This window comes from Plasmodium gonderi (assembly GCF_002157705.1).
Source record: "Plasmodium gonderi DNA, contig: Chr14, whole genome shotgun sequence".
In the NCBI taxonomy this organism is placed as follows: domain Eukaryota; phylum Apicomplexa; class Aconoidasida; order Haemosporida; family Plasmodiidae; genus Plasmodium; species Plasmodium gonderi.
This window is the reverse complement of record NW_021628939.1, coordinates 3300075-3311162: the sequence shown is the minus strand read 5'-3', so window position 1 is coordinate 3311162 and position 11088 is coordinate 3300075. Positions and strand designations below refer to the sequence as shown.

The 11088-nt window shown below is 20.2% G+C and overlaps 2 protein-coding genes across 2 annotated transcripts; one reads left to right on the top strand and one right to left on the bottom strand.

Moving 5' to 3' along the window:
* Positions 1-1305: 1305 nt before the first annotated feature.
* PGO_146990 (variable surface protein) lies at positions 1306-2439 on the top strand (the record flags this gene model as incomplete). The annotated part of the gene is made up of 3 exons (XM_028690687.1): positions 1306-1335; positions 1458-2162; positions 2284-2439. 3 exons carry the CDS (start codon positions 1306-1308, stop codon positions 2437-2439), a joined length of 891 nt encoding a protein of 296 aa, XP_028546488.1.
* Positions 2440-7368: 4929 nt separating this feature from the next.
* PGO_146980 (Plasmodium exported protein, unknown function) lies at positions 7369-8441 on the bottom strand (the record flags this gene model as incomplete). Its single annotated transcript, XM_028690686.1, has 3 exons — positions 7369-7509; positions 7653-8210; positions 8403-8441. 3 exons carry the CDS (start codon positions 8439-8441, stop codon positions 7369-7371), a joined length of 738 nt encoding a protein of 245 aa, XP_028546487.1.
* Positions 8442-11088: the final 2647 nt, after the last annotated feature.

The window sequence follows — 11088 nt, the reverse complement described above, 5'->3', positions numbered from 1 at the left end:
TTTACATAAAAATTTTTTTATTCCATCTGTCCCAGTTTACATGCTTTTTAGGAATGAAATAAGGAACATAAGGAGTATGTATTTATTAGTAATAATATTTTTAACTCATATATTATATATATTTTAAATAGAGAATCTTTTTCCAGTATCAATGTATTATATTATGAAAATTCAACAATAATTTCGTGTTATAAGCTCAAAATATATAATTATTTATAATTATTCATCCTTATATATTATTACATGAGTAAAAAAGATTAATTTATAATTGTCTCCAAATTATGTTGAAATAGAATAGACTCAAAAATACATGTTCATAAATGAACGATTAATGCAATAAATTTTAAATATATAATTTCAAATATATTGTCACATTATAATCTAGAGTTAAAATTTAATATATTGTACACAATGATATAAATTGTTGTTTTAATAAATACATATATTTATGTATAATATTCACTTATATATATACATGAGACTTAGTTTTTTATGAATTTAATAAATAAAACTCTTTCTATATATATACATATACTAATATGTCTATCATACTATCTAAAAAATGTTACCATATTAATTATTAAGTTTTTGTTTTAGAACAAATGTTTATAAAAGAATAAACATATTTACAATTATATTTTCTTACTATTATATAATCATTAAAAATATTATATATATATAAAAAAAAAATTATATCTGTTTAAAAACACGTTTTATCCTAATATAACGCATCAATGTAGCATTATACTCTATAAGAAGCATTTACACAATAAATATGTTGTATATAAAAGTATGTAGAATATTTATATATCTTATTAAGAAATTAATCTACCATAGAAATATTCATTTTATCATATCATAAAATGAAAAAAAATATAAATAATTTTATTATGTTCAAGAGAAATTATATATATATTTATTTTATATTATAAATAAGGAAAATGTGCATTTATATAGATAATATTATTATACCAGAAAAAATAGTAAGCATTGATGCTTCTGCAAACTAATATGTTATAATATACTTACAATATTTTAATATATAATATTATTAAAATATTATGTTGAATATTTTGATATATTTCTACTATTATCAAATGACATTATTCTGTTTTTAACATTTTACCAATTTTATTTTTTCATGAATATGACAAGATCATAAAGAAATATGAAAAATATTTATTTTAATTATATTTTAACAACAAAATAAATGCTTTATATCTTATATAACTACTAAGTAATATATATTTTACATTCGCTTACAAAAATAATTTTTGATTTCATAGAATTATTAAAGCAATAAATATGTCTTCTTCCGTTGAAAGTGATAAAATAGTACATTAAAATCATTATTTAACATAATTTTAATTAAACTATAATGATAATTTTTTTCTTAAATAAAGATATCACTGATGGATATATGTGTTCTTATATTATTTTCCTTTTTTTCCTTGTAGTATAGGCATATAAATTTATTTGATAATTACAAACAGAAAATTGACGAATTTCAAAGTAAATCTGATCGGGGATCAGAAGATTCATACTGTAATAAAGCTAAATCGAGTGAAAATATTAATATTCAAGAATTTTCTACATTGTGTCCTCAAGCTATTTCTTTTTTAAATGATAATACAGAATCAGGTAAAGATTATGCTAAGGATGAAGCTTGTATATACTTGTATTATTGGTTGTATGTTGAACTTAATAATAAAAATAAAGCATATAGTGATATTAAAAAATGTTATGATGGATTCCTACAGGCATACAAAAATTTGGCAGTTTCTACATGCGAGTATTACGAGAATAACATTACTGAACTTATATTAAAAAAAATCAAAGATATATATGACATGAATAAAGGAATTCAAAATATGGAGCAAAAAGGGGAATCGTACTGTAATGATAAATGTACATGTGCCAAAAAATGCTTTGATATATATAAGACATACATGAATGAATGTAAATCCAACAATGACAATGATTTTTGCAATGCTTTAGAAAATGTTCGAGTCAAATATAATGAAAAAATGTCAGGTCAAAATTGTGAAAATGATACTCCTCAAGCAATACATTCATTGCAACCCTATAGTATCAGAATTCCTATATTATTTTCAATTGGTATCATATTAAGCATGTGCCTTTTTCTATTTATCTTGTATAAAGTTAATGCTATGTTACTTTCTTTTCTATAATGATATAACTATTCCATGTAATTTAAAACACAAAAAGTTACAAGAAAAAAATAATTTACGCTATATATTAATTTTTCTCCTCATCAATTAGTATACGCCGTATGATTCATTCTTTCGATGTGCAAGAGTAAGAAAAAAAATTAAGTGGAATAATGTAGATAATAATGGGAATATACTACAATTGTATGAAATATCAAATGGAAATTTTAATAATAATAAATGTCATATATTATACAATACTTCCTAATTTTGGCATTAAATTATTAATATGAAAAAAAATTATTTTTATAGTAGACATATGGGGATCCATATTAATAATATGCATAACCATTCAATTAATAAATTTTTTTAAAATTAAATAATTACTATAATAATTTAAAGAAGAAATAAAAAATAATTCTTCATTTTAGTAAGCTTATATATTAAAATGTATAACTTATAATATTTTAAAGTATTATTCGTTATAAGCATAATTTGTAACAAAAATACTACTAGCCTATATCGAATTCTTTTTTTTTTTCTAGTTTAATATATTTCTTTTGTATGAATACGTTATTTCTAGGTTAAATAACATATATTATTAATAAAGTAATAGCATGGAAGATATGATAATATATCGTTCATATATACTTACTAATTTTTATAGTAATTGTACACGATTAAGCTAAAATGCTACCATACATATCATGATATTATTATATAATGTAATATAATATTAGTGATATATACATTTCAAGATATTAAATAGTCATGTTAAAAGTAAATTTATACATATAATTTATTTTATAATTCATATAGAATGTTCTTTTTATTTGCAATATTCTTGTATCGTACTTGATTATATGTATTATACAATTATATGGAAGGACAAGAATTAAATTTTTTTAATTATTTTCTATGTTTTTTTTTTTTGTTTCCAAATCCACTTTATTTCCCCCCCTGTTTTAATTAATTTTTAAATTTCCTATAATTTATATAATGCGTCGTTAAATTATCCGCTGAATAAATTTATGTGGAAAAAACCGAAAACAACATATATGTACTTTTTTAATTTATAAATATGTTGAAAATTTTATTATATTATTTATGTCATATGTTAGCACATAAGATATATAGAAAAAATTTAATATTAAATTATATATAATTATAAAATTAATAAAACTAATATGTTCAATTATGTTTATTATGTAAATATAATAATTTTAATTTCTATATATTTACAAATAATATCAGATATGTATGTATTCACAATGTAAACATAAGTTGAAAAAGTTAACATTTTTCAATTTAGTTACAATAAATCATATATAATTAACACAAAAAATGAGTATGAATTAAAAAATATATATGAATTCATACGTATAAAAGAAGCAAAAAAATTCTGTATTTTAAGATCATTTTTATGTAATAAAAATAACTTTTACAATATATTCCAATGTGGGTAAATTGAGAGAATAACAATACTGTATATCTCTAAATATTTGATACAGAGTAGAATTATAAGTCATATATATTAAGATTATGTAATTTTAATACATCTAAATTTATGTTAATTTTTTTGTCATTTAATAAATACTTTTTGTTCTTCAGTGACTTAATTCTCAGAGGATGCGAGTTTTAATAAATTATAAATTTTTTTAACACTTTCATAAGTTGCTAGTTATGATAAATGAATATATTATATACTTAGAATGGATATATGTTTATATTTTCTTTGTTAGTACATTACTTAAATTAAAAATAGACAAGCTCATTAAGAAAAATGAATAGTTTGATATGTTATATAAATTAATTTTTATAATATATATTTTATGGTTTATATAAAAAACAGTGTAGATATGAAAATATATAATTCTTACTACCAGTGTAAAGTAAAAAATATTATTTTCAGCTTATATTTTTATTTATTTTTTTTCCTGAATTGATAATTTTATTGTAAAATGTAATGATCCTTATATTAAAGGCATATAATAATGTATTATATACTTAATTAATTATTAGTATAATAGTTCTTCCTAGACAATAATTTATTCTATATTAAATTTTACAAAAATATAACATATATTCCTTTGCAACATTAAAATAAATGATCAGACAATGATGTATATTTTATAATAAGCGTAAATTTTCAAAAATATATAACTATTTTGGTATAGATGTATATACTATTTATTATGTAAATTTTTATATGTTATATCCATGATTCTCTACGTTATTTTTAAATATGAGTTCAACATAATTTAGCACATTATGATATAAATATGTTTTGTATATATGTGTTTTTTTGATCATGAATATGTGAGTATAAGATACTTTTGTAATTATTTAAATTTATTTTTTGGGTTTTTTATAAAATATATGATGTGAATTATAAATATATATATATATATATATATATATATATAATTTATGTTCCTTCTTCCTGATAAATAAATAAGAAAATGTATAGCATATATACAAAAAACATAGTTAATATATTATAATATCTTCCATTATATATACTTAATAAAATTCCATTAATGAAAAAACCTACATATGTGTCTACATATAATACCATTGGGTAAATATATATGTAAGTGAAAATTTTAAAATACGGCATAAACAGAATAAACTTTTTTTATTTTTTTATACTATATAGTATGTTCTATAATATAATTTCTTGTACATTTATAAATATTCTACTATCAGATGTCTTAAAATTATGTGCTACATAATTTAGGATTCTCGTGTTTAAATAGGCTAAGCAAGAGCTTTATTATAACACCAAATTAGGTTTAGTATTGAATGAATAATAAATATTTCATAACCTTATTATAAGGCTATAGTTTTTATTTTATTATTTGTTTATTTATAACCAAGGAGGTAACCAAATTAAATCGTCCAAATAAGATAAATGCAAAATTATACATGTTTATTTTACCTAACTAAACACAAAAATGAATGTATTTTATATAGTACCAATAATAAAAGACATCATATATATACAATTTATGAATAATATATACAAAATATCATGATAAGTGCTTCATAATTCTAGTGAAAACTTTAGGTAATATTTAATATGTAAAATACTTCATGCCCTATGAAGTGGATAATCTGTAACTCATTAATTATTTTGTCATATTTCATGCATTTGTCGCAATCATCTGTAAGGTGAAATAAAATCATAAAAAAGATTGATTTTATATTTTATTCTATGATTTTCTCTTATAATAATTTTTAAGATGTTCGATTATGGCTCTTTTATATATTAATATTTCTAAAAAAATAAAGGAACCTTATAGTTTTTGTCGAAATATTACGTCCATTCCTTTAGAGCATGTAACCTTGCTTCCCATACTCATTTTAGAATTAATGCTAATTATGATATAATTTTATTCTATATTTTATTTAGTAATATTAAACAATGATTTATGTTCAATTATGTTATCATGAATTTTATTATGTACTTTTAAATACTCAAAATAATGTTATTGTATGTCTTAATTTGTTTTACTCTATGAAGATAGAATATATCTCATGTTTATAATTCTTTGTTAGTATATTAAAACATAATAAAAAATATTCTTAATTATATATTAAAAAAAAATTTTATTTATGAATATACTAAAACAATATTATACATATTCTGAGAATGTATATTATCAAAATAATACAACATATGTACATTAGTTATATGTAGAAGCATTATACTTACGTAATACATCACAGACAGGTGTAATTGCACTGAACGGAACAAAGTCAATGCTTTTTTATAATTAGGAGAATTTTTGTTCTATTTAACATTGAAATCGGTAGTTTAATATATAATTTTTTAAAATAATTGATGCACTTATTTACTTAGAATTTAAAATCACTTTTCTCTTATTATATTTCAAATATTCAAATGAAATTTATAATAACAACACTCTAATCAATATAAGATTCGTTTAGCACATTATCATTATTAATTCATACGATATTTCCCTCCTATATATGAAATTATAACTGTATTGTCAAGAGTATATGTGTATATATAATTGTGCTCAATGTTTATGTTTATGCATTAATTTCTCTTATATATTTAGAAAAACATATAGGAAAATTATAATCATGAAATACCCTGAATAGTAAACGTAAAATAAAAAAAAAATTTACCCATATTTTTTACTTATAGTTATAAGTCATTCTTGTATATTTCAACAGTGGATTATATCTATGAACCATTTCCTAAATTACTCATTTATCCCACGAAATATACGGAAATTTAATCTTATCTTACAACACATTTCAAATGTTAATGCAATCGTGAGATTTATATTTCTATGATGTATTATTTGAATATATTTTGTTATTCTTAATATCTCTTAATTTAAGTCAAAAATTAATGTTAAGTATTTATATAATTTCACATTCAATTACGGTTTGTTATCCAATAACGCTTTTATGCTTTTAATAATAAAATGGTTATAAAACAATGAAATAAATTTCATGAAATTTTCATATCATAGAGTTAATCAAAAATTCAATAAAAAATGACACAAACATGTTTTATATGGAGTAACATTTATGTGCAAATCTAAATAATACAGCACCCATACTTGCCGTATAATTAATAATTTATATAATAGTATTTTATAAAAACAGCTAATGGGCGTAGATATGTTAACAATGTGGATAGAACATCTTCAAATTTTAAACTAAATGAACAAATTTGTCAAATATTTGATAATGATAAAAATGTGTTGATGAAAAAAAAATATAAGCAACAATAAGTATTTTATTTTAACTAATTATTATAAAAATAAAATTCGTAAAGTTTAATTAGTATCAATGGTGACGCAAATTAAAAAAATATATGAATAAAAATAATGAAAAATATGAACAAAATTTGCTGACATAAGGCATCTAAACATATTAGAAACATATGTTTCAACAAAGCATACCAAAAAATAACAATAAATATATATTGTATAAAAATGGTACAAATAATTTTTTTATGTAATTATTAAAAACGTTTGCACTATAAGCTATAGTTCATGTTATATATAATACATAGAAGTATTAGTTACTTAAAGAAATATTAGGTAAAAAAAATTTTAAGCACATAATAATATATTAACAATTATTAAAAAGGAAAAACAAACACATTTTTTTACGTTATAATTATATATAGAATTAAAATATTAATAATCATTTATATAATATTTATAGAGTCAAGAACATAGGAATGTAATAGATATGTAATTACAATGAAACAAATATGTATTGTAACATTAGTAATATTAGTTGTAGAACACACACTAAACCAAACATAAATGAAACAAAATTCAAGGATCTTAAAAAAACTAAAAAAAAAAAGATCAACCATATGTATAACAATAGCACACGATTTACATGATTAATCTTTTTTCCAAAGCAGTGATGTTACTGTTATTAATTTTATTCCTTTCCCCTAATTAATCTAAGAAACTTTGAAACTTTAACATATGCAGGAGTAACTAATGGTAACAATACAAGACATAATATAACAACTGTTACAACACATATTACAATGATCATAGATGTACTTGTGCCCGTTGTAGATTGCGCTATTAACACGCGATAAAGCATATATGGAACTGTTGATCCTAGAGTAAAAATAATAAGACTCAAAAATATGTGTAAACCACGCATTGTATGCCCGCTTTTTTCAGAGGTATTACTAAAAGTTTCATCATTTTTCTCAGATTTATATAGTTTATCTGGGTGATATAATGCCATTTCCTCAAAGAGTAGATCACGTCCTTCTGTAGATTTGCGTACTGGAGTTTTGGATATTAAATTTTTGTTATTAAATGTTTTTTCTTTTGGAAATTTTGACATAACATGAGCATTATAACCTAATGTTGTATTATGCGGACTATATTCTAAGCCATAATTAAATTTTTCTTGTGTGTATTTGTTTCCCATTCTTTTATGTGCCAGTAAGCGTTCATTTTTTATGCATAATTCATTGTTGTCATAGTGTCTGTTATACAAATATTTGCCAATTAGAGACTAAATAAAATAAAATGAATAATACTGTTTTATAAAACAAAAAAAATCACGTTAAGGATAGATTAATTTTTAATATAATTAATATTATAAAAAAAAGACAGGTATTCACACTTGTTATTATAATACCTCATTGGGATACTGATATATCCATGTTAGAAGGATAAGGGTTAATATTTTAATGTAAATTGAAACATTTTTCATCTTCATAATGTAAATAATTGATATTATCATAAGAATAAATAAAATAAGAACTTAAATTACAATATAATAAAATGATGAAAACATGAAATTTCTAACAGTATTAACTAACATATTTGTGTTTCAAGGTTAATATTTATTCAAATAACAACAAGGTGTTTTATAACATATATAAACATATTTACCAACGTTTTTTTTAATAATATTCATGGGTGAATTATAGAAAATATTAATTAAAATAATTTTTAAATAATTAACATATTCGCGTATATAATACAAAAATTACATCATATTATATATAAGTATATTCTTATTAATATATAAAAAAAAGAAGAATAATTTATTCTTTCTGAATTGAGAAAATTATAATATATTTAATATATTCAGAATAAGAAGTTTCGTAAAGTTGTAATTCTACATATTATGTGCAAAATTGAAAGGTTCATTCAATTTTATGATTATCATAATGAATGTTACATTTTAGATATAGTACACTTTTTAGTATGATTAAAAATAATTTTTACATCATTAATAATTAATATATAGAAAAAAGGAATATTTTAAAAAATATTATGAGTAATATAGTTTAATTTTTATATTTATTTTTATTAAATATAATGTATTCTAAAAATAAAATTCTACAATTATTACAAATTTTCCTAAATGTATTTATTTATAATGAGAAAATCCTTTAAATATATTATATAAATAAAGCTATTTATTAATAATTTTCATTTATCCCTTAATTAAATAATTCATTCGAAATATTTTTATTTTATTTTATCTAGTTTTTGTTAGTATAATTTATTATTGGTTTAAACATGGTAGTAAAAAAAGTCGCAGATATATTTTATTGTCTACACAATTTTTTTTAGAAATAACATTATATATCTGTTAATGTGGAAATTATAATTTTTTTCTAATTCATTGCAAATATTCTCATTGTTTATATATGTTTAATTTGTTATAATATTTTTTTATCCTTTTTATTTAATTATAAAATACAGTAGAGGTTATAACTACACTTGTCATGGTTATAATTAGCTTAATTGTGTTTCATGCATTTGTATCTTTATAATGAATTCTCTAATTTATTTGATAATCCAGCTACAAAGCTTCATGATATCGAATGAAAAATTATTTATGATTTTAAAAAATATTTGAAAAAGGAAACATGATTATTGACGCATGCAAACCATGGGGTGCGTATCAAATTTTATGGAAATAATCATAGACTTTAAGAAAAAAAATAGAAAATGTGGAATAATTTTATTAATAATATAAGTCAATAATTATATTTCAGTTATTGAATGTTATATTAAATGGTTTCATCTAATATGTTTTTCATTTCCTCACAAATTTAAAGCATCTAACTCTAAGAAATCAATATTTTAAAATTATGACTGTCTTTTCTTATGAGAAAATATTAAATCCATAATTTATAACGATCGTTGGATTATCTAATGAAAAAATTTTCCCATGTATATATAATGCCGTTATGAACTAATAACTTGTTACGCAAAATGTTTCCCTGAATTATCTCTAACCCGTAAAAGCATAAAATTAGCCATTTTTTTTTATCTTCTTCTTCAATATTTTATACCATTTTTTTTTTTTAATATAATCTACACAACTGAAAATCATTCTTTATTTCTTTCTATATAGGTTATCATAATATATATAAATATTAAATTTGGATACTTAACAGTGTTATATAAATTATGAAATATATGAAAATCATATCTATTATAAATTAGTACTTACAAATTTAAAACTAGGTTCCGTTAATTATATATCTAAAAGTTCTATGCACAAAACACCATACTCTAAAATTCATAGTTATATTAAGTTAAAAAATAAAATTGTAATTAGATCAAGTATACATTTGCTTGAATAAATTATGTCGAAAATATTATGGCGCAGAAATTTTTTATCTTAAATAATTTAAAAAAGAAACATTAAATAATAAATCAACTAATTCCTTTAATAAATAAAAATTAATTCTTTCTAAATAAATTACTGCATTTTATTATACTATATGTTAAAAAGTAAATATATATGAATAAATACACAAATATGCGAGAGTGTAGATAGTACCTACACCTTCATATTTGACTACGTATTTGTGTTTTTTTGTGCTCGTTTTTCTAATTGAATAATAATATTTTTTATTAATAGAGACGTCCTAATTTTCGTTCATCGTTGTAGAAAATCTGAAAGGTCATCTCTGTGATTGCCACAATCATTTTCTCTTCAATATACATTGACATAAAAAATTATAAAGAAATGATAATATTAATCATTGCATATAAATATTTATAAATGCCTTTTGAACAAAGATAATGTAATCGAATGAAGTTACATGTAAAACAAAGTTTAATTAGTGATGCAATAAATAAAGTCTATCACATTTATGGAATAATCTTCTGAAATGTGTTAAACATGTAAATATATTTTTATGTTACATATGATTAAATTAATAAAAAAAAAGAGAAAAGCAAAATAAAAGATAACAAAAATAATTTTAATAATAATTAAAAATATTTAAGAAATTTAATACAAAAAAATAAATTGTAAATAAAAAGGCATCACACATTACTATGATAATCATATATATATATTGTCATTTATGATCATACAACATATCCTATTATGACGCACTTTTTATAGTGAATTTCCG